At 36.4% G+C, this 25,172-nt stretch overlaps 1 protein-coding gene across 2 annotated transcripts in view; it reads left to right on the forward strand.

Moving 5' to 3' along the window:
• Positions 1-1,865: 1,865 nt before the first annotated feature.
• Positions 1,866-25,172, forward strand: part of EPHA6 (EPH receptor A6) — a 980,105-nt gene continuing 956,798 nt past the window's right edge. For both annotated transcript variants that reach the window (XM_017546189.2, XM_037744876.1), the window contains exon 1: positions 1,866-2,313. In XM_017546189.2, coding sequence (XP_017401678.1) covers positions 1,929-2,313 — 385 coding nt within the window. In that variant the 5' untranslated portion in view covers positions 1,866-1,928. The remainder of the gene's footprint in view (positions 2,314-25,172) is intronic.

A 25,172-nucleotide genomic window follows, 5' to 3' on the forward strand; every position in this document is an offset into this window, starting at 1 on the left:
CGTGGACACCTTCAAAGACAAGCAGCAGTGTATGAATTCCTCATGAGGATGAGAGTACAGTCACCAATCGGAAACCCTGCTCCCACTCTGGAAATCACTTGCATTTCACATTTCTCTCCACGAAGCAGAATTTTAGATGTGGGGCATTTCCTGCTCCCCCCTCTTTCCTGCCAGTTTACTGTCAGGCGTTCAGTGAGCCGCCTTCCGCTGTGGTGTGCGGCGTGAACCCCCGCCGCGCGGAAACGCGTGGAACGGAAGGGCTGTTTCCCTCCGGGAACGCGGCAAGCGTCAAACGCGGACCCTCCGCTCCTTCAGCGCTTGTCACTGAGCCATTTCCCTCCTGTGCCTTCTGCCCACTTGGGAAATACCGTCTATCCTTTACAACACCGCTACTTTCTCTCCTCTGTTCACTTTCTCCGTTGCCATCAATATTTTTTCGAAACATTCCGACGGGTTTTGAAGTGGGGTTTTCAGTCTCACTCGACTGTGATAGCCGAGGTCCCTTCAAGAAAGAAAAGTGATGATGGAAACGGCAGTCACGAGTGTAGAATGACTGAGTCCCCACCCAGGCGCCGCGCCTTCCTCGGCGCGCCCGTAGCCAACGCGTCGTTTGGCCCGCAGCACCCCTCCTTCCGCGCGGTTCCTCGCCTGGGGAGCCGCCCCCACCTGCAGGCGGTGCGGGAGTTTTCGTTGTCGACTAACCCCCTCTAGCGCCGAACTGGCGGCATCGGAGGCGCGGCAGCCGGGCCGGGGAAGGCTGGGCTCGGCCGGCTCTGCGGCGCGCCCGCCTCGGCCGCGGGGGTCCCTTCCGTCCGCACGCGGTGTGGCCCCGAGCCTGGGGCGGGGGCCGCGCGGTCCCACCTCGTGCCCTGCGCCGCGGCTTCCGGGAGACCCGCGCGGGAGGGAGTGGGTGCCGCGAGGGGACGGCTCGTGCTGGGACAGCCCTCAGCCACGGCGCCCCTGCGCTGCCGTGGATGTGGCCACGCGCCCCGCGGCCCTGGGGCTGCTAGGAGAGCGCGGCTCGACGCCACCACGCCGTGGACGCTCAGGGACCCCTGAATCCCAGCGTCAGGGCTGCGACGATGCTCGTGACCTCCACCGCGAAGTCACCTCCGCGCGGCGGCGCGAAGACCTCGCGAGCCCGGGCGCCGGGCACCCGCCCGCTTCCCGCCTGATGTGACCCCCTCGGCTCTTCCCGCCCCGCGCTCTGCTTTTCCAGGACTGGAAACCGCGGAGGCGCTCGCCCCGGTGGGCAAGTTTGGGCGGCCCGCGCGGAGAACGGTCGCGCTGACCGCCGCCGCCGCGCGCTCTCGGGACGGGAGCGGCCGTCCAGGGCCCTCGCCCCCTCCAGCGGGGGGATGTGGGGAAGTCGGGGGCAGGCGGTGCTGGGAGCGGACTCGACCTAAAACGGCCCGCGCCGCTCCTGTGAACCGGGCGGCTAAGTGCTTGTGGGACGAAGAGCGGCCTCGGAGACGCCGGGAAAGCGGCGGCCACGGCCGGAGCGCGGCGCAGACGCGGCCGACTCGGAGGAGCCTGCGGTGGGAGCCGCTGTCCTCGCCGCCGCCCTCGCCGCCCAGGCCCGGAGCTCGGGGCTCAGTGCGCGCCTCGCCCGAACCCCTCGTGGCCCGCCTGAGCCGCCGTCCGCCCGGGCACCGGCCGGAGGAAAGTTCCCGCGGCCCCGCGCCCCTTCACAGCTGCTGCGCCTCCCCCGCCCTCGGCTCCGCACGCGCCCTCTGGAGTCGGGAGAGGCGCTCGGGCCGCCCCAATGCCCGCCCCACCTGGCGGTCCCTCCCCGCCCCCGTGCTCGCGGTGAGGCGCTCCCCGCCCCCTCGCTCCCCTCCCCCAAACCACAGCCCGAGCTCGCTCCTGCGCGCGCGCTCTCTCGGGCCCAAGTGAATAGTCCTCGCGCGAGCGGGACACCGTGGTGGATGCGATTCCCCTCGCCTCCAGCCGCCAGGACCTCCCCGGCGCCGCAGGCAGCGTCCTCCTCCGAAGCAGCTGCACCTGCACCTGGGCAGCCTGGACCCTCGTGCCTTGTCCCCGGGACCTCGCGCGGGGGGCGCCCCGGGACACCCCCTGCGGGCCGGGTGGAGGAGGAAGAGGAGGAGGAGGAAGAAGACGTGGACCAGGACCCCCGTCGTACCCGGAACACCTGCCTGCGCTGCCGCCACTACTCTTTAAGGGAGAGGAGAAGAGAGCCGGGGAGAACCATGGGGGGCTGCGAAGTCCGGGAATTCCTTTTGCAATTTGGTTTCTTCTTGCCTTTGCTGACAGCGTGGCCAGGCGACTGCAGTCACGTCTCCAACAACCAAGGTAAGGGACGGGGCGGAGGAGCGGGAGTGGGTGGGAGGAGGAGGGTGCTTGGAGAACCAGGGCACTGGTTGCCTCCTGCAGGTAACTTCGTCCCGGGGTCCGCGTCTCTTGGCTCGCCACACGGCGGGGTCGAGGATGTCCCCTTACATAGCGCCCTGTCTGGACCGCCCGGGACGGCGACCCCACGGGCTAGGATCCCTTCTGCTTCCAAATGTCTTTAAATGGTTGCGTGAGCATCAGCTGCACTTGGGTCCCACCGCTGGCGGCCTTAGGACCGCTCCCCACCGCGCTGTCTCGGCCGGAGGTCAGGCTTCATGGCACAGACTTAATGGAGACTTCTTGGCTCTTGGTGGTCGCTCATTTCAGGGGAACGTGTGTGGTTCTCCCAAATGCCTTCTTGGAAGGCAGGGTGCTCCCGCTGTACCCCGTGACCAGCTACCAGCCCTTCCCCTCCAGTGACTTTGCCGCCCTCGCCCAGCCTCAGGCATCATCTTCCATTCCTGCCACCAAAGTAGACTTATTTGAAATTCTTCCTAGACCAGATGCCCTCGATCTGTGTTGGGGCTTCGTATGCTTGAGCGTGGGGAGTAGAACAGCGTTTAGGGTGAATTTCCAAGCTGTGAATACCCTGTTCATGAAGTCAAGTCACTGACAGATTTCTTGGAGGACTTTGTTTCGGTGGGTAAAGTGGTAAACTGAAGGTGAATAGTGTGTAAAAAGTGATGGAATCCCTTAGAATATTTGAGCCTTTTCCTTTTTTTTATTAATACAGTCTTTATGAAACATATCTCATTAGATTTCTGCTGTGAATAAAGATCTGTAAAAAATGCCATCTGCATGTTCTAAGTCCTTTCAGACCAAGCATGAAACAACCATAAAAGTTTTCCAGCATGTACCTAGCTAGATATTCTCACTCTTGCTGTAATGACCAATATGTCACTTCAAATATTGTGTGTGGTGGTCAGTTATAGTTATTTAACATATAAGGCAGATGTTTCAGAGTCTCGAAGTAATTTTCAGATATAAAAATGGAGGTCAGATGGCTTGAAACTGTGCATTTTTTGTGAGAAGGAGAAGGCTAAGGGAGAAGACAAGTAAACAACACAGCATTCTTTTTTTGTCCTCTACATATATGGCCATTTTACTTAGATTTATAATTATTCAGGATCAAAATTAAGTTCTCATTGGTGCAGTTGGTACTTTGGCATATTTTCCTAATGACTACAATTGTTTTTACTGACAGAATGCAATCACAAACATGTAGGTGAATTTGGAAACCATACGTAATACTCATGGCTTTGAAGATAGATCGCATAATAGACACCAGTTGTAGTGTCCTGCTTTGCTGTGGTGCTGTACACCATCACACTGCATCTCTCATTTGTTTTTAGAGACTATTGGTATAAAATATTGAATAGGTAGTTACTTTATTTCTGTGAAGATAGAAGATTGTTAAAAAACTGAAACGACTACCTTTTTTTATTACAAGGAGAGAAAACAATTTTTAATAATTGGAAAGTCAGACATTGATATTGTACTTTAGTAAATAGGGATATAGTAGAGATGAATACTTTGTCAAGTGTACTAGAAGTTTATAACAGCTATTCTCATGCAATAATTTACTCAAACATTTATCTATTTAAATATATCAGTAATTACCCTAGGCCCTGGGGTTACTAACATGAATAAAACAGATATCTGAATCTACATATGACTCTAAAGTGCCATTCTACCAAAATATGTCCTGTTAAAGTATGACCTTTCAGACGTTCGTAGTAAACTTAAGAGCATTGAGATGTTACTTATTAACCTCTTGCAGTAATTTTATCTGCTTACCTAATGACTTTCCCGTAGTATTTACAGATGTCTTACCTAGAATATATGCCAAGCATCTGTAATTAATTTTTATTACTTAGCTTAACTTAGTGAATGAGTATTGCCCAATTTTCCCATCAGTTAAATAGAAGCATTAAAGATTGTCTACTTAAACTCTTAATTTGAATTTGTATTGATACACTGAAAGCACAGGCTGTGCAAAAGAGTACAATGGGCAGAATAGTACCTAAAGGTTAAATTGGGTAAAATTGGCGTGACTTCTTCAAAAGAACACTTTAAAGTGTAATCAGATTTTTTATCACACAAATGATTATTTATGAAATGATGCTTTTTATAGCCCAAAGTCTTAGTGAATAGAAATTTTTCCTAATAAATTGAGATAACTTTCAAATATTGACATCATCACACTAAAGGTTAATAAAATGCTAACTTTCTAAATGTTATTCTTAATAACATTTTAGGGATTTTTCTTATAGTTTCATAATAAAATAAATGAAAGTATCTGTTTTTAAACATGGAAAGCATGGGACATTGTAGAATTATCTATATTTAACTTGTTAAGATTAATGTAAAATATAAATTTGATTTATTATACACAAAAATAAACAGTAATATTCATATTTAGTTTTGAGAAGATAGCTTTAATTTTCCGATAATTTTCACTTTAAAGGCTAATGGAATTAATGCTTTAATTTTGAAATTTGTTACTTTATAGAGAATAAAATTATATTTTTATGTAACTTCTTCCTGATTAAGCTATTGACAAAGTAATATTTTAATGTTATTTATCTGTTTTACCCAATTATATGACATCCTTCATGGCTGAAAAAAATGAATTCACTTTTCCTAGAATTCCCACCCCACGCTTCAGTTTTCCATACATAAGCAAGGTAAAATGATGATGATAATGAGAAAGAAGTAACCTACCTCATTATTTTAACATGAAATATGTTAAACAGTAACTTGACTATAGACAAGATCTCTTCTCTTGTCTTTAACTAAGTGTGAAGCTAACTGTAAAGACAAAATAAATCAATTTGACTCTCTCTTCCTGTTAACCAAACCTCATGGAATCGATCAGAAAGTAAAGGTGCTTCCTAGATCACTTCATCTGATTAAATAAGTGGAAACATGAATTATGTTTTTCTCTCTCATAGTCCATGAATTTTCCCTATATTTAAAACCACAGTATTAGTTAAGTGTTGGTAATTTTTATTTTAAAAAGGTTTTATCTTTCAAGGAATATAGCCTTTCATTTCTCTACTAGACACTTATATGAATATAAAACACAATCTTCATGTGTAAGCTAACCATGTGCTGTATATCACAGTGGCCACTAGACACCAGGAATCCATTTATCAAAAATTATTCTGCAGCAAATACTACTTTATAGCTTAAATGAGTCGATGCATCTCTAAGGGTGTGGTTCATGCTTTCAAAAATAATCAATTGCATACTCTGATAATTCAATTAAGTCAAAATATGGTATGAGTACATAAGTCTAGTGAAATTATTTTATTGCCAATACTTTGTTAATTGGTTCCCCCCCCCCGCCAGGCAATTCAGTGACAAACAGAATAAACAAGCAAAACAATAGTGTGACTGATTGGTTTCATTAAATTTATTAATTCGAGTGAATCAACTGCATAATCCACTGAGTTGTATGTAAATACAGGTAAATATATCTAAGCAGAAAAACATCTGATTAACAAATTCATAGCCTATAATTAGTGGACCGTTCATAAGTTTTATTCACAAACTCTGATTGACTATTGTTCTTATATTTATAGAATGGAGACATTGAGGAAACTTTAAGAATGTTCAAGAGTGAACATTAAAATATTGAAAATATTAAAAATTTTGTTATATTAGGAACACTGGATTAATGTTTCTGAAAGACCATTCATTTAGATGAAATTAGTTTTTGAGGATAAACTATTTATAGTTGTAAGGGTTCCAGAGATTGTAATCACACCCATTCTTGTTAGGCATAAGTATAAATACAGCTTAGAATATAATTTTATTAAACATTTACAATATAAAATAAGTAATTATATAATTACTATTTACTGATTAGCATCCAAAGTACAAAAAATATTTTTATGCTGATCCAGCAATGATCATCTAAGTGTTGTTTGTCCTGATCTTGGGATAATACTATATCTAAAAAATTTTTCTTGCACAGAAATTATATATAATCCTTAAGGAACTCTTCTTCAAACCAAAAATAGCTTAGATGAATATCGTTAAAGTTAATGTAGTATTCATGAGTACAGCACTTTTATATGAATTTCCTAAGGGACAATTATATGTCTAATGGTACAGGATAAATTAGTGATTAAATTACATCCTTTTACTTTTTCATTACTTTTACATCACAAAATAAGTACTAAAATATATAATAGTAGAAAGCCTTTTGTTTCTTTGTTTCTTCAGTAATCATTGCTAGTATAAATGACTTAAATACAAAAGATATCATAAATTTTTTTCTACCAACTGTTTTTCCCTACCAATCACAGTTTCAGTAACTCACACTCTTTCCCTCTTCCCCCTCACATACACAAATGCTTCTGACTGCATGCTTCATTTGTTCTAAATGGTGAAAGAAAAGATCCCACTTCACACTGTTCATCAACCAAATCCCAACAGTAATAGACATTTTTTTGTTGTACCTTTGACTCACCATCTTGGGATCATAAACATGCTGGAAATCAGTATATATAGTTAGGTGATCAAAATAGGTTACTTTGTCCAACATACATTGTCAATCATGTAACCAAGCTAATTCATACAGGATCAAATTGCCTATCTCTAGTGTTTTATTCAACCTGTAATTTAATCAGATTGACATTAAAAAAAATTGAAGATATATTCCGTTTTTGCATTATTTTATTATTGTTTTCTGTAATCTGAAATTTAGATTATAGATTTAAAAAGAAAAATAAGGCACATGCCCTCATAGAATTTGGGTAAGTAAATAATAAAGATTGTAAGAATTATATATGGACAAAGCAAGAAAGGCACTAAGAACATCACAGTAGAGATATGCTATTTGAAATGGGACAGTTGGAAAGACTTGTCTTTGAAGGTGACATTGAAGGCTCATTCTCAGGGAGGAGAAAGAGCTCATTCTGCAGAGTGGGAAGAAGTGCATAACATTTAGTGGAAACTGCATGAGCAATAGTCTTGAGGAGAAAGGAGCTTGACGCATTTAAAAAACCGAGTCCAGGGTGACTGGAACTTACTTTGCAGGGAAGAGAGTTGCAGAAAGTGAGGTCTGAAAGACAGTTGGAACCAGAGTACTCAGAGTAGAATAAGATCCATGTTAAGGAGCTTGAGTTTTTATATTATCCCAAGTAAAACATGAAGCTATATTATATTTTAATAGCACCTTGACTAGTGAGCAAAAACTTATTTGGAATATGACAAAAGTAGAATTAGGAGTCAGTTGCAGTTGTCCAGGAGTGGTGTAGGGTGACCTGGCCTAGAGTGATTGCAGTGGAGATGAAGGGAAGACGGGTTTAAAATACGTTTATAGGACCATCTTGTCTTTTAGAGAAATAAATGCAAGAAGCCCAGATAAATTTTTCATTATTCCCCATTAAAATTACCTTGATAAATATTGATAATTGTCAAGGGATAGGCAAGATGGAGTAGAACAAAAATATGTAGCAAGACTGAGATGTGTATTTTACACTTTATTCAGTTCTAACCATAATTTAAAACATTTTAATAGGACAATATTGTTATTTCAAGCCTTTGTACATAAGGTAAACATTTGGATCAACAAATGCAATTTGATTCATTTCTGACATGGTAACTTTTTATATGTAGTTATTTTTTGTCAGTGCATGACTGTACAAGTAGGTAGAGATATCTTCACAAGATATATAGTAAGCCAACAGAGTCTACTTTTTAGCTAATAAAGAGCAATATTTGAGGATTTGACATGTGCCAGTTTTATTCATCCCTATTATAATCAAATTACTGTTATTGAAAACACAAATTCTAAGCAATACTGGATATAAAATAGTGTGTTTTCAGATACTTTTAATTATATTTATTCTCTTGTATTTTGTTTAAATGAAGAAAAAATGTTCAGCAAGACCTAGAAAATTAGATTTCAGGGTATGTGATATTTTGGGAGACGGGGTGAGGGAAGAAACTGTTCTACTTTTAAGTAAACAACAGTAAATTTTATGCAATTACAAATTTTATCTGACCAGTTAATTACTGATTATTTTGAGTTACATTTTAATAATACCACATGAAAATAATTACTAAATATAGAGAACATAAAAATTCTTAACACTCACTTTTTTTTTTAGAAAATTCATGTTCTGGAGATACTTCATTTAAGTGTTTCTAAATGTATTTAAATATATATCCAAATGCAATAAATCTTACATTTTACTTTAGTGCTTCAGAATGTTCTGGAAAATACTATTTTTATAGTTATTTCCTTTAAATAAGCCATATAACTTCTTATGGGCTATACAGTTTCAGTTTTCAATTATACATATTCTAAAACAAAATAATTTAAACAGATATTTATTGCCTGCTATATGGATAGGCATTGTATTTGCCATATGTAAAGGTTCAAGGAGAACTTTTTCTTCCAGAATATATGATCTAGTAAAGAGTTTACAGTGTGTTTCCAGATCTGACAGGAAAAATTTCTGTTTTCTCAAAATCAAATTAATAAGCAAGTATAAAAACTTAAAAAAAGGTATTTGTTATATGACAGTATATATCAATTAACCCCAATAATATAAAAGACTCATGTACCATTTATTTTAAAATACCATTATTTTATTACATTTTATCTTTAAGAAAATAAATCACTCAGCAACCGTGGATTTAATATCAGGCATTATGCTAAGTATTGAGGCTACACAACAATTATTTTCACATTCTGTTCTCTGGAATCTCAGTTTGCTTGTTGGCGTTTTATATTTTGAGTAATTGATATTTATTTTTCAATTACTTGATGGTTTCTATAAGATGAAGAATTTTACAGTAAATGATAGTGCATGGGAGAAAGAGAAGAGAGTAAAGAATTGCTGTATACCTTATGTGTTTTATTTGTAAATTGCTTCACAAGAATCTTCTGATGTTGTATGGATTGGCAGATGTTCTACTTACATAAAAATGTATAAATATGCATTTTACAAACATGTTCATATATACAAAAAATAAATATTTCACATTTAATGGCTTTTTGTAGACTGATGTGTGAGTTGAACTTTTATCCAAAATATGTTAGATTGGCCTATTCTGGCATGCTTATTTTTGGTGAGTTAGTTATTAAAAACTGTAATTCATGTTTAAGATGCTGAGCTTCCAATTTCAAATAGTAGCAATCATATGTTTTAACTGAGCTTTGTGAGAATTGGGATGAAAGTGTGCATTTTCACTCCAGGTCCTGAAAAATATATTGAGCCAGTTTCGTAGGATTGAGTCCTCTAGCTTTTGGCCTATTTGGTGACCTGTGTTTGGTAGATGTAATTGGCAACTCATTGTGCCTCCTGCTCTTTCACTTCATAACTTCATGTGTAAAAGGCATACTTTTTGATCAGAGGGAATATGAGATAACATTGCTTTAGAAAACGGCTATTAAGGAGGTAGAAATATTTAATCTATTATTTTACACTGGTAATGTTAGGTATCTTTGTGGATATGTGGATAAAAAGTAAGATACTTTTATATAATTTAAAAGTATATTTGAAATAATTTATATATAATTTATTGTGTTAATTCCCTAATGACAGTAGAGTGTGTGTTCTTTCAGGTGACTGTACTATATTATGATACCTGTATTTTGAGTGTTGCAAAGGGAAGCACATTCTTTGATAGTACACAGAGTATAGCATCTAGAAATAGGAAAGCACTTACTTTTAATATTAGAAAAGATCCATAACTTTAAAAAAGTATAGAAACTTGCCTACTTGTGGTAATTATATTTAATATATTTAAAGCAAGTTAATAAAGATAAATGTTGTATACTAGGAAATGAAAAGACATTGCATTAATATATATTCTAAGTAAGAATTATCTAAGAATAATTGAAATGATTGCCCCCAAATTTGGATGGAATTAGTCTTGGTAACACCTTAATTTTTATTTTTAAAGAGAAGCATGTTGTTCCTTATGTTGCTATAAAATGACACTAATATCGCAAGGCATAATTGAAATTAAATGAGTAAATAGAGAATTTATGTAGAGGCCAATAAATTAGTTATTCTGAGAATTGATATCTCACACACCTAAAATTGATTTTTAAATACAATGCAGTAGTGAAGTAGCTATAAACATACCAACAATTAAAGAAAAATGGAGTCAGGAGAAAAGCTGATTCATGACACTATTGTTTAAATGATTCTATTTGTTAAGGATTCTCTCTGGCTGTATATACTGAACAATTCTCTGGCCTATGTCCCTTGATTTATGCCAGTATACAAGTGTCTATTGATGACAATCTTAGCTAAAACTTTTTTTAATATTAAATATCTCTTATTTTCTTCCTCTCGAGTTAAAGTATACTTAAATATTATTTATCTCATGAAGGAAAGTGAAGGTAATTAGTAGTTGCCATGAAGTGTGATAAGAAATAGTCAAGCAAACAGATTCCATTGTACAAAGTCATAAAATAATTGTATTAATTTTTAAAATAAAATGAAATCTGTATATTGCTCGACTTGTTAGCAATCAGCATAATGCCTCGTCAAAAAATAAAGACTGTAGGATCTTGGAAAATTGTACAATACTGAAACATTTAATGACAGAAGTTCATTGTCATCTAGGCTATTTTATATGTTCAATTTAATGAGGGAGCTGTGATAAAGAGATCTTCATTTTTATCTGAAAAAGAAACAGCAACTTTGAAAGTGTATACTGTTGCTGTAGCATATTGCTTAACATGTTTAGAAAAGAAGTGGAAATTAGCATGCTCCAATTTTATTGTTATTTTTATGATACTATACTAGAGCAAAAAGGTCCTTATAGTATGATAACTTACTGTCTTATTGTGTTATGGTATCATAACTTCATTTTATAGGTTAGACAAAATGTAGTTCACCTAGGTTATTAAAATAACAGCTTGCTAGTTTGTTTAATAAAAATCACACATGTAAGAACCTTTATAATATCCACTACTTTATGAACAGGAATCTATTTATTTTGTTTATTTTCTTAGATTTTTCAAGAACCCTATTAATCAGAAATGTGGAATTCGATTTAATAATTTATTTTAAGGTTAGTAATCTAAAGTTTTAATAGGCCTATTAAAGCTAAATCATATATTTTTTTAAAAAATGCTACCAAACCTTAAAATTAGGTACAATTTTTAAACTTATTTCTATTGTAAGTTTCTCAAATACTTCTTCATTGCAATATATTTATAGTTATCTTTGGGTTTTTAAAATTTATTCATTTTCATTTTTTTCCTTTGATATAAACACTTAGGCTCTTAATCTCATAGATTTTATATACAATATACATTTTTTCCTAGAATTCTCAAACGAGTTCTACAATAAATATACTTTGAATTTTTAAATGAAATGTTTTGACACCTATTATGTTTGTTGTGATGGGAAACAGGAAATACAAAGGTGGGCCACTGCTCCAACTTGTGAGAGCTTACAATTTAGCTAATAGGATCAGTGAATAATTAAAACAATTTTTAAGAATCAAAGTAACATGTATTTAGCTATACAGTTGGTAAGCTACCAGTAAACTACTGTTTACAGAGATAAAAAGTACTGTTCTCAAGGAGGTAAGAATTAATATACAGACACATTGAGAATAAATACTCATTCAGGACATTGGTCATGACCATATGTTAGCCATGATTTGTGTGATTCCTTAAAATGAAGTAAGATCTCCCAGCTCCCCTGCCTCTGCCCTCCCGTGAAGGACAGTGTTATAAGATTGAAGAGGTATACCTGAAATTAAAATACAATATAAGATGGATAAAATGAAGGGAAATAATATCAACTTTACCTATAAGCTTGATAACTTGAGAAGCTTGAGTTACACATGGGAAATGAAAATGAGTCTTACATTTATCAAGATTTATCAGGATGAATCTATGAAAATAATTAGGGAATTAAGATGAGTGACTCCTCTGGAGACCTCCATTTTTAACTAACTGAATTAGTTTTTATGCATTTAAAGATTAAAATTTCTGCATTTAAGGATAAAAAATTAATATCCAAGTGAATAATGTTTTAGATTGAGCATAGAATGTTTTAAGTAAGTGATGTGACTTGGCTTTTTTGTTGAAAGCTTTATCTTACTCTTTATAAATGTTATATTTAGTGATGGAAGCTTTCTTTAAAATATAACAACACGAAATCTAAATTTTAATAGATTCTGTATGGCTTTGTTTATTGATTATTTTACCTTTAGATGAACATAAAATTGACAATCCATGTATGGTTTACAGCATATCCAGTCTATATTTCTTCAAATACCTATAGCTAATTGTCAGCTCCTATCATGTTAATTTTTTGTTTTATTGTAATTTTCTCTTTCTTAACTGTATTAAATATTTTTTAGCAGTATTACAGAACTTTGGAATTGCCGGTATTCTTTAATATTTATCTTTAGAAATTAGGTAAATTGCTGTTTGATAGAGCCTATATTTTTATATTCGAGAAGCATATGGAATTAGAAATTGCTGCCAGAACAAAACAGAGAAAAATCAATAGCAGATTACCCATGATTAGCTGTTGACATTTAGATTTGTACATTTAGAATGTTAAAAAGCAGTGAAAACTATCAATCTAGTTTCTATATTACAATTATACTCCTATTTTTAAATTCAGCATTTTATTGTCCTTCTTCCCATATATGTGATATAGCCTTTTGGAAATAAATAATTATAATAATTACAGATCTTTTGGTAAAACTGATGAACTTTAATAATTATTTAGTCAAAAATTATAGGTCTACTGATAAAGCTAATAGATTATTCATAACTTTGAATGCATCTAGGTTTTTTGTTGTAATTACAATACCCTAGTGCAGGCATCATTTTTAAATTATGAAAATAAATATTTTATAAGGTTAGATTAATATATTTCTCCTTTAATCTTTATACAGTGTCTAGCATATGGTTATTTATTGCTGTCATAAAATTATTTTAACTCTATGCCAGATTATATATCATAAGTCTTTGATGTGTTTTCTTTGATACTAGATTATTTACTTAGGCTGTCAGAAACTGACTTATAACCAGACTTTACTGAATTGGAGATATTTCCAAAGTTTTCATACCTTAATTCTAAAAGATTGTGATTTTATATTTACTGTACTATACACACACAAAACACCTGTGATGTAGATCCCATTTTTCCAAATGCACCTCTACCTTGGTTGGAAATTCTGCTCTAGATATGGCACTGAAATGTAGGAGACCTAAATGGTACTTGTAAAACTAATGAAAAACCACTAGCTTCCTCTTTAATATATTGGTAAATAATCTGTTTACTGTCCAAGTCCAAGATTATTTTGTTCAGTGTAGTTGCTTTCAACTTCTGGTTTAAATATGAACTTGCTCTATTCCAATGCAAAAGGAGGTAGGAAATATTTTATGTGTATTGGCTATTTTCCATTTCTTTCTATTAGCTGTTCTTGAAGTGGAATGTTTATGGTTTATGCTTTCATGTCTAAGTTCTTTATATAATACTTATGTATCTCATGTTATTTCCAAATATTTTTCCCAAGTTGTCTTTTGATTATGTTTATTACAGTTTCAAAAACAAAATGGGCTTTGGCCCTCAAGATTTTTTGACTTTTCTTTTCCTTCTGAGACTTGCTTCTGAAGACTCATGCACACATTGGTCAGTAGGCAGTTGTGAAATAAACTGCTCATTTACCCATCACTGAATAAGTCCTTCATATACTAGTGATAAGCTCCCTGACAATAGGTCAGTTGTACAATTACAACTAATGGAACTTATTCCTAAGTGGGGTTCCTTATCTTTCAATTTAAATCAACCTAAATCCAGTCACCTAACATACATACATATGAAGAAGAGTGTTTGACACCTGCCTAGGTGTAGGTGGATGCCAGAGGCTGGAGAAGGTAAACTCAGGCATAGGAGGAGCATTTACATAAACTCAGGTTGACACAAAAGCATGGGCATCTGGGTTTACTGCATGTGCGCCCTGATCTTGAAACCTCACACACATATATAACCTTTTCATTCGTTTGGCTCTGAGAAAATTTTCCTTCAGTGGGAAAAGGTAGAAGGCAATTGAAAGAAGGTTGAGAATTTGAGCATTAGGATGACTCTCCATGGGAAAGCCAAGTTTTCTTTCCCAGTCCTCATTCCTTAACATTGAATATTGTTGGAGGAGTTTATGATTTTTATGGAGCAATGTGTATTAGTCTTCTTTGTTAATTTTTTGAGTTTACAAAAATGTGTAGAGAACTCTTGCCCATCCTATTTAACTGCATTTTCTAGATATGTTATGGCTTCAGGTTAATACATCATGCATCAGAGGATGTTATGATGGCAAACATTTCTTTTGAAGATATAAACTATGCTAGAAAGCAATTAAACAGAGTATTGAAAACTATTCATATACTCAGATCAATTAATTCCACTTTATGAATTTAAATTCAAGAGAAATGACAAAGAAAAGGCAGGCCAAGAATTATATACAAGGATTTTATAAATATAACATGGAAGAATTGGAATCAAAATAAATGTCCTAAAATAGGAAAATCTTTGCACAGAGATAACTTTGTTCATTTGAAAAAAAGATTCTTCAACAAAGCCATGTGCATCAACAGGAGTCCCCAATTCCTTTGCACGAGATAAATGGATAGACTTGTTTGTTCAATGAGAGAGAACGTAAGAGAGGTGACAAGTGATTGAGGAAAGAAGGCTGGCAAAAACAGTCTAATGGAGATTCAGGGGTTACTTTACAGTGGCTAAGAAGACAGTTAAAAATTCATGATTATTGTTCTATTTGGGGTTGTTTTTGTGGCTAAGTTGGTAACTTTCCACCCCAACATCTTTACTTTGACATTTTTGCTAGTCTGTTATACACTGAAAAATAGGAATACAGACGATAGCTTGGGGATGGGGGCAAGTGGTCTGAGAAAAGAAGATCACTTGCCTCCCTCCCCACTCAAAAAATAAAAGGGAAAATAAATGAAACGTATCAGAGTTTAGTTAAGTGGGATTCTGTAAAACCTCTGCCCTATCCTTTTAGGCTGTTCAGAACAGCAGCTGGATCAGGAATTTTATTCCCATCTGGTACTAAAATGAGTTCCTAATCCCTTCAGAGGAGATAACATAGATCTAACATGACAGCATTCCCACAGAATTTACAAAGAGCAAAGGAATGAAAGAAAATAAAAAAATCTAAGTATGTGTGGTCTTTATCTTATCAGAAAATTCATGTCAAATGTATAAGAGGTGGTGTTTAGGGATAGAAAAGAAACCGTAAAGAACCCGTAAGGATATGGAATCCACTTTCATATGCTTTCATACGCGTCAGCTTCACACTAGCTTCATCTTCGGTTTTATGAGTGCATAAAACATTAGGAATGGCTTGTCCAGCTGTCCTTTGCTCCTGGAAATAAACCCTGGAATCACATAGTTGACCATGGTTTCTGGCCAGAGTTAAAATTGGGAAGTATTTTAGCAAAATTGAAGGAGATAGACTGTGTCTGTCTCCATCTCCATTTTCTGGATAATCAGCAGTGCTCCATGCGCGAACACCTCCATACCGCCGTCGTTCTGAGCTTCCTAATATCTCTTGGTGGTTTTGCAGGGCCACAAACCTAGACTGTCCTTGCTGCCTGATACACAGCCAAGAGCTGACTCCACATCCTTCTTGACTTTTAGCAACCAGAGAATTAATTTTTATCACATGATCTTACTGACAAACAAATTTCCATTTTGAATGGCAACACTTGCAGATCTAGAGATAATGTAAAAAAATAGTGACATACAAACTGTTGGTGTGCCTAGGGTTAGGAAATAGATTTCTACATATAGATGAAACTCCATACTTACACTTATTGGCTGTGTTTGGGAGGTTGGAAGCTGTCTCAGCCCAACTTTATAATGGTTGTGAAAGAGTGCACACTGAGGCATGGAGAAAAAACACCTCACATTTTATCTTAGACTGATAAGGATCATCTGTTTATCAAGAACTTTTGCTTAAGATGTATGAAAGTTCCTTTTTAAAAAGAAATTTGATGGGAGTAGAGGAGAATCATTCTTTTTATGTTTGGAAACTTATAAAGGGAAAAAATTACCCCACATAGTCCAGAGGGTAAAGGAGTACAGTTAAATATATAATCATCTCATTTTACAGATGAGGAAACTGAAGCCTAGGGAGAATAAGTAATTGCTATGGGGTCATAGCACATAACCAGAGCAGACCCAGGTTTTGAACTCCATACAGTTTAGTTCCTGTCAAAAATATGTACTCTCAATCACTACAGAATGCTCCTTTTTCGATAAGATTGTACTAGAAATAGATGGATTATGAGGAGTATGTGCCCTTTGTAAGTACCCAGAGGAAAAGAGTTGCAATCATTTGCTTGCTCTCCTCTTCTTGGGAATTATTGTTACTTTTTATCCATTTTGGTATTAGACAATTAGTGCTGCTTCTTTACATATGCAATTTATGGCTGTAGAGGAGCTCTCTTCCAGTCTCAAGTGGAAATAGATGTAGCATTAGATGTAGCATCTGCTGCCTGTCACCTTTTTCTTTGCAACATTCTGACTTGAAGATTGAAATTCCGTATTAAATGCTGGTGAATATCATATTAATACCTAGGAATTGGAAGTGTATTTGAAATAAATATTGTGTGTTAAGTTTAAGTTACTGAATTTTGTTCAAAATTCCAAAATAGCTTACCTAGCTATTACTGTAATTCTTATAACCTTTCAGGCAGGTACTTATACTCTGACCTAATACTGTCTGTATACACACGCATGTACATGTATGTGCGTGTGCGTGCCCCCCCACACACAAATACTATGCTGTTTGCTCCATAAACTTAAGTTCTTTTTCACTAGAGTGCAGTGGTTCATATAATCCTAAGTATCTCATTTCAATGCTATAATGAAAAGAACTATAAATTTAAAATATGTGTACATTTTAATTTTTTCTACTATAATTCAGGTCATATTTCATTAAGTACTCCAAATATAACTTGCTTGAGACTGTAGTTATTAGGAATATCAATTCTAATTTAGGCTCAAAACAAATGGATAACATCAGGTATTTGTGCTTCCAGAGTATATTTCCCTGAATAACTCAAACGTGTTATACTCAGCAGTCTTTCTCACTAATGCACATATAAAGATGTATTGTATCTCCAGTTGATAGAGGATTTGCCTTACCAGAAAAAAAGAAAATACCAAATGCTTTCCAACTGTATGTATTAACTTCTACCACTTCTTTATTTTTATTCTACCTCTGTAAGGTAAGTAAGTAGCATAAATTACTGTACTTATTTTATGATGGAATTTATTTGGATGTTAAGTTACTTAACAAAGCTAATACGGCAAATTAGTAACCACAAAGGGAAAAAAAAAGCAGGTTTTAAGCCTGCTTGATCCGTGTACTTCCTATTAATAAATTGGAAGGAGAATTTCAGGAAAACGTCTATAGTATTAAAATATAAATATGTAATGTAAATATATTACATTTAAATATTATATTTAAGTCAAAAATTGTAAAACACATTGAAGCTATATCTTTTATAATAATCTATTTTAAAGGTAATAGATTATTTGGAAAAACTTCTTAGGGAGAAGGGGAAATGGGGGGACATTGTTCACAGGATATACAGTTCCAGTTACACAAGAGAAATAAGTTCAAGAGATCTGTTGTACAGCATGGTGAGCATAGTTAATGATAGAGTAGATGTTAAGTGTTACTGCACAAATGGTAGCTATGCATTTGTTAATTAGCTACATTTAACCATTTCATGTCTTACATGATAAATATAATTTTATCTGCTAATTTAAGGAAAAAAATGGTTTCTCGGATTTTATATTCCTTTGAGAGTTTTTAAATCAGAAGCTAATAGTTATGATTTTAAGTATTATCATTTTACTCATTTTATTTACATATATTATTTTTGTGGGCATAAGACCATTTACTATGTGCTTTTGCTGCTTTATCATCTGTTTACTAATTTGTCCTCTATGTTTAAACTGTATACTAAACACTGTGTAAGCTGTCTTGATTAATGAGCAATAATGAAAACTTAAGTACCTGCTGAGAATCCATACAGTTTGAGTCATCAGCTCCCAATTCTTCTCCATGTGGGTTACTTTTGATTTTTTTTCCAATTCAGATCTATTATAGCCCCTATCAAGTCTCAGTGTCTGTAAGAATTGTTGCACAACTTATTCTCCTGAGCCCACTCCAATGAGTTGGAGTGAGCGTCTGTGAGACAGTGTTTGCGATTGTTCATTTTTAATAGGCATCCGTATATGATTTATTTGCAGATGGTTTGAGAAACCCTGACTTGGACATTCCTATCCGTAAGTTCTTTGCAAGCAATAGGAATTGAAGCTAGCTAACATAAACAGAAAATAGATCACTTATTAGGTAGTCCACAGAATCAAAGAATATCTTAGAAAACAACTTCAGAAAATGATGGCCACTAGGGCAGTACCTGGAATGTAGGCATCAGGAAATGCTCGTCAGTCACATTGGGTTGAATTGATTTCACCTTGCTTCCTCTGCTTGCATAACTCAGCTGAAAACTCAGTGCTGCAAGAGGAAATCTGATTGGCCTTGACTGGGTCAAGCCCCTGGATCATAGAAAGAGTGGAGTTTTTTGATTGACAGCCTTACCATGACTGGATGCTATGTGGGAAAAATAATTCCTTCAAAATGCTGTCACTAAAACAGGTGGAATAATGGATGTCCAAAACTGAGCATATATGTAATCATTTCACTGATCATGTAATCATCCAAATAACTTCTTTCAGATTTTAGCCTTTATTTTAAAAACTCAAGAAGTGAATATGACTTTATCTAACTCAAAGTCTCTAGGGTTTAACAGTTCAGTCTATGATGTTTAGGTATAATTTTACTACTACCATGGAAAGAATATCAATAATATAGAATACATATTATAATAGAATCATGAAGGTAATGTCCCTAGAGTATAGTATATATTTGCTTTTCCCCAGGCATAATTTAAAATATCCCTTGTCCTGATAAAACTCTTATTCTGCAGTATAGAAGATGAGGTAATATGTAGGTGACCTGAACTTCTAACCTTTCTTTTACAAGAAAGTTGACTTTTAGCAAATGGCTTTTGCTAAGTCCACAATTTTAGTACATTCAAAATCTTGTATAATATTCTGGCCATTACCATTTGCCTGGTTAACATGAGAAAATTGGTGCCACAAAATATTGTGCCCAATATTGATTTGGTTTCCATATGCAATTACTATGCTTTTAAAAATGATTCCTAAACTCTGGAACAAGATCAATATATTTCTAAGCCTAATATTTTTTAAATAACCAGTAACTGGCACCTGAAGGGAATTGGATTTTAAGACTGCTAATGTTTCATCTAAGAAAAATTTAAAGAGAAGATTACTTTTCTATGGGCTAGTTTCCCAGAAATAGCTGCCCACATGCAGTAGTGTAAACTATAAGTTACTGAGTGCTTGCTCTTCACTGGATATACTATATTAAGTAGTTTAATATATTTAATTATATAACCCTCACAACAACTCTTTAAAGTAAATATTATCATTATTATATTCATTTTGTGGGTGTGAAAATCAGCACACAGAATAATTAACTTGGCCCAGTGTTAAAGTTATTAGTTACGGTGTCTTCTGCGTTAAATTTTGTCCTCTCAAAATTCATATATTGAAGTCCTAACTCCCAGTACCTCAGAATATGACTTTATTAGTGAACAGTGCTATTGCAGATGTAAACGGTTAAGATGAAGTCATACTGTTTTAGGGTGAACCCCTAACCTACTTTGTTCACAGACATGTACACAAGTGGAATGACCTGTGAAGATGAAGACAGGTATTGGTGTTACGCATTTACAAGCTAAGAAATACCGCAAACTGCCAGAAAACCACAAAAAGCTAGGAAGGAGGCATGGAATGGGTTCTCCCGCATAGCCTTCAGAAGAAACCAACTCTGTGAAACCTCAGCCTCAGACTTCTCACCTTTAGAACTGTAAGACAATAAATGTCTGTGTTCTCTGCCACGCAGTTTGTGGTGCTTTGCTATAGCAGCTCTAGCAAACTAGTTTACAGAGTAAGGATTTGTAGCTAGGCATTATGGCTCCAAGCTTGCATTCTTAAGAAGTAAACTATGGTGTCTGTGTAATGGTAAGAGATGGAGTAAATATGTCATCTCTTAGAATATAAAAGAGATCTAGCTGAAGAAAGCTAAACCAGAGTAAGAGAGCTAATAACATTTTTTCTGGAGTTCGAAGTGCCTCATTGTAAGAGTTTTGTGTGAGAAAGGAGCCTAAGATACTGCTTTCCTTCAAAATTAACTGCATTTATTATTTCTTTGTATTAAGAACATTCCAATTCCACTCTTAGTTATTTTAAAATACACAATAAGTTATTAACTATAGTTACCCTGTTGTGCTACAAAATATTAGATCTTATTCGTTCTAATTCATATATACAAGTATTACGTACCCCTAATAAAAATTTCAAAAATTCCCAAAAGTTAACTGACAACAACAAAAGAAACAGAATAACAACTATGATTAAATATGCTTGGAAAAATAAGATTTTAACTATCAATTATAAATTTGTATAAGTTAATCTGAGTTGATTCAAATGTCAAAAAAGTATCTCCCTTGATAAATTTGTGGAAGAAGATAAAAAGGAAATCATAAGGAAGCTCTTGGCAGCTCCTGGGTGAATGATGACCATTTACATATACCTCAGTTTGCATAGTATATAATGTTTGCATAAACCCAAACTTTGAGTGCCATTTCATTAAACAGGAAAAAAATGGAAGAAAAATATGATTCTTATTACATAATGACCATGTGGAGAATCTGCATGGTCTTTTGCCCATGCCTTTTTCTCATTAAAATAGCTGGAGAATAAAGGAAAAGTCATGTGTATCCTAGGTTTTTCTATTAAAAAAATAAATGGATTAAAAGGCAAAATGAGGAAGAAGAATCAGAAGTAAGTAGGAAGTATTTAAGGTGTTTTGATGCCACTGCTCTGAAATATTAGCAGTAATGAAAAGCTCAAGGCGTCAGTTGCTCTGAACTGCTAAGGACAGAGAGATAAAAGCCTAGAAGCCCTTTCATGTTTTTTTTTTTTTCTTTCCAACTCTAAGAAGTGATTAAAAATGAGTTAAGGAGAGTTTCCTGCTTGGATTCAGTAGAGGAGATGGTGATTTATAAGGTAGAGATAGCTTACTGTTAAAGTTTGGTCAGTAAGGTATTTGATTTGTATCTCCTTATATTTCTTTAATTTTTTACTCTATTCAAAGCTGTATAATCAAATAGTCCTGGAACTGAATCTCAGTCCTGTGCCTTATTAACAATGAATTTACTGGAAAATGGCTTAATGTCTTGGGTTCCCTTTAATTATCTATCAAATAGCAAAAAAGACACTATTTTTGTTTTGAAGATTTATAGATGGAATTTATGAACATATGTCTGAAAACATATCATCACAAAACAGTGATGATGATAATGGTATATTAGCCAACTTGAATCAAGTTATTACCATGTTTTAAGCAATGTAGTCCTTTATTTCATTCAGTCATCACATCTGAACTGAGAAATTGTTCATATTATTTCAATTCAACAGCACTTCAAAAACTAAGCCATAAAGAGTATGACTAATTTGCTCAAGGTCAAAAGATAGTTATAAATTTGGAAATCAAACCTAGATCCCTAGCTTTGGAATTTACTGACACAACCAGGATTTATTAACTATATCACTGTCAGCCCCGTATTGGAGATGCAAATATGAGTAAATTTAATCCTCTATGAATTTACTGTTTAATACAAGGAGACAGTTGAATGTGTAGAGACAACTGTTTTGGGCGTGGTGATGAACGTATGCACAGCTTATCCAAGACTTCAAAGGAAGTAGTGGCCATATCTGCTTTCAAGTTTCAAGGAAGACTATGTATAGGAAGTGAAGCTTGAGATACAGGTTGAAACTTAAGTGGGTGCTCATCAGATAATTAGTGCTAACAAATCATTCCAGGCAGAGGGAGTATCAAGTGCAAGGGCATGGAAAATACATATGGGGCAGGGAAAGAGGTGACTGGCAAATAGGAATAGATAAAGACTGTGAGGGTGAAATATGCAAATAGTGAAGGAAAACACACACACACGATCGAGGATAAGAAGAGCCTTGCATGCTATGCTAAGTGATTTGTCCTTTGTTGAGAAGCCAGAAGTTCTTAACCCTGGCTGCGTATCAAAATCATTATGGGGATTTTTGAAAAAAACACCCATATGTGGCTCCCACACAGATTTATCTCTGTAAACAAGACTGGCAATGAATTTTGAATACTCTTCTTTCTTTTGCGAAAACTCTTAACTGTTACGCATATAGTAGACCCAAATAAGTATTGGTTATTTCCTTAACAAATGTGGTGGAATAACCCTTGTCATTTCTAAATAGAAATGCATAGTAAACTTTGGCAAGAAAAAATATACAAAAATATTGCCAAGAATTTCACAATATTAAGGGGAAATAAGCATTGATGATGATTATTTTTCACATGTATAAAATTCATCTTAGGTTTTATTTGGTTTATGTAGGAAGAAACTCTGCAGTATAATATAGAGACAATACTTTATCACTAAGAGCTATGCAGCACTTGACAGGCAGCTTTCATCTCTGAATTTTTTCATAGGCAGTAGTCTCTTGTCTCCTTCCTTCAGATAACGAAATCACTTTTCTTGGCATCATGCTAGTGCAGGAATAACTCTCAGGCAAAATCATTTAGGCCATTAATATTTAACCTGAAGTTTTCTAATTTATTACTATCATGGGAAAACATATGAAGAAGCTTAAAATAATAACATTTTTCCTAGGTTGGCACCAGACAGGTTAACTAGGTTGACTAGGTAACACTGGTCATTTTGTGGCCTTGGGCAAATATTTTAACTTCTTTGAGTCACAGATTCCTCCTTCGTAAAGTGCTGATAATCCTTGAAGTTTCTATTTTACAGGGTTGCTGTAAAAATGGAATATTGTTTGTCAAAACGTTTTGGAAATTGTGAAGCGTTCAACAATTATATTATTTCACATACTGTTTTACAGCAATGTTGACATCTTTAAACATTGCCAGTCAAGTCATTTAATCATTCATTCCACATTTACTGAAGAAACAACTGTGATTCATGTTGCCACTAAATAGATGAGCCATTCTACCTCCCATTTGAGTCAAAAAGAAGAGAACAGTGAAAGGAAGGACAGACAAGCCAATTGTATCCAGGTGTCACCATGATTGTACCTGTGCACACTTCAGCCCTGTAGCAGCATTTGACAGTGTGCCTTGTTCTGTGCTGCCAACATAAATAGTCTTGTCTTGGGGTCATTAGATTGAAATAAGGCAAAAAGGAGGAAGTAAGTCTACGATTCTGGATAAACACACTTAATCCTCCTTTCACCGCTAGAAGGTAGATACCATTATTCCTCTTTTTATAAATGAGCAAAGTGAGGCACACAGAGGTTAAGTAACTTACCCAAAAGCACTCAGACAGAATGAGAACATAAAATGAAAAAGGCACTATGTGAGGGCATCTAGACTCAGTAATAGATAGGGAGGCCAGGAGGAATTCCTTGATACAAAGGTCAGGAGATGGAAGTGACTTTTCATATTGACTATTGTATAGCAAATAGAAGTGTGCCATGCCTTCCCAAGTTATATCCTAGAAACATATGGACATGATTTCTATAACTAAAAGGCTTAGATATTATGAGCACAGAGTGCAGAAGTACATAAACTAGTTATCAAAATTTAGTGTGGTAATTGCTGTCTGGTAGTAATGTGTAGAGAGCCAGAGTAGCCCACCCCCTTTGGGGGGGATCAGCAGCAAGGCTGCTGTGAACTTTGGGTGAACTCCAAGAGAAGCAAAACCATCACAGAGGATTGTGTATGTCTTAGAGAAGAGCAGTCAGACCTAGCGAAAGATAACCAGCTTTCACTGTTCTTGCTGCAAGATAGTTGTTAGCTGAGGTGTGTTAACTGAGGTATGAGAATTATAACCACAGGCTATTGTGGGTAACTGCACCCTCCCTCTGCTGTGTGCTTTGTCAGCATATAAAATAAAGTACTCTGAGAGAGGATGGGGCCGGAGAAACTGAAACTTTCACTTCCCAGACCACCTAGCCCCGCTTTTTTCTGTTTGTCTTTGTGTTTTTCTTCATCCCCACCATTTCCTCTTAGGTCTTTGGACCTTTGTGCAGTGTGGGACGCAGCACACACCAGAGTAATGTGCATAGGATTTCCTGGGGGATGAGGAAGTGTGGTGTGACTTACTCTGCATGAAGGAGTCAACAGAGGCCTCTCACAGGACATAATGTTTGTTCAGAGTCTTCAACAATACTGTTTATGATAAGGGAGAATCAGCAGTAACAGGCATTTTTAAAACATGGAAGACACCATTCAAAGACATAGAAGGAAATAATTTTGTATGTCTGCAAAAGTGCAACCCATTTGGTAGTGTCATTTAGAGGGCCAGGACAGATTGGAGACAGGGGAGCAATTGAAAAATGAGGCAATCCTAAACTGTTTATCACATCAACATGTTTCAGTAAGATCTTACTTTTGGACCATTTTCACTATATCTTAAATATCTTTAAATAATAGTTCATTTAATCATTTTTGGTGTAATATGACAACTTTGGGAAAAGGCATTTTGATTATATTAAGTATAACAAAATTAATTTAAAATTAAAATATAAAGCAATATTTTATCTTTTTATTTGAGAATTAATGTGTACATTTAAATTAATTAAAGCATAATATTTCTTTTCAAGTTTTTTTTTTTT

Source organism: Cebus imitator, unplaced genomic scaffold (genome assembly GCF_001604975.1).
Source record: "Cebus imitator isolate Cc_AM_T3 unplaced genomic scaffold, Cebus_imitator-1.0 Scaffold188, whole genome shotgun sequence".
NCBI classification, from domain to species: Eukaryota; Metazoa; Chordata; class Mammalia; order Primates; family Cebidae; genus Cebus; species Cebus imitator.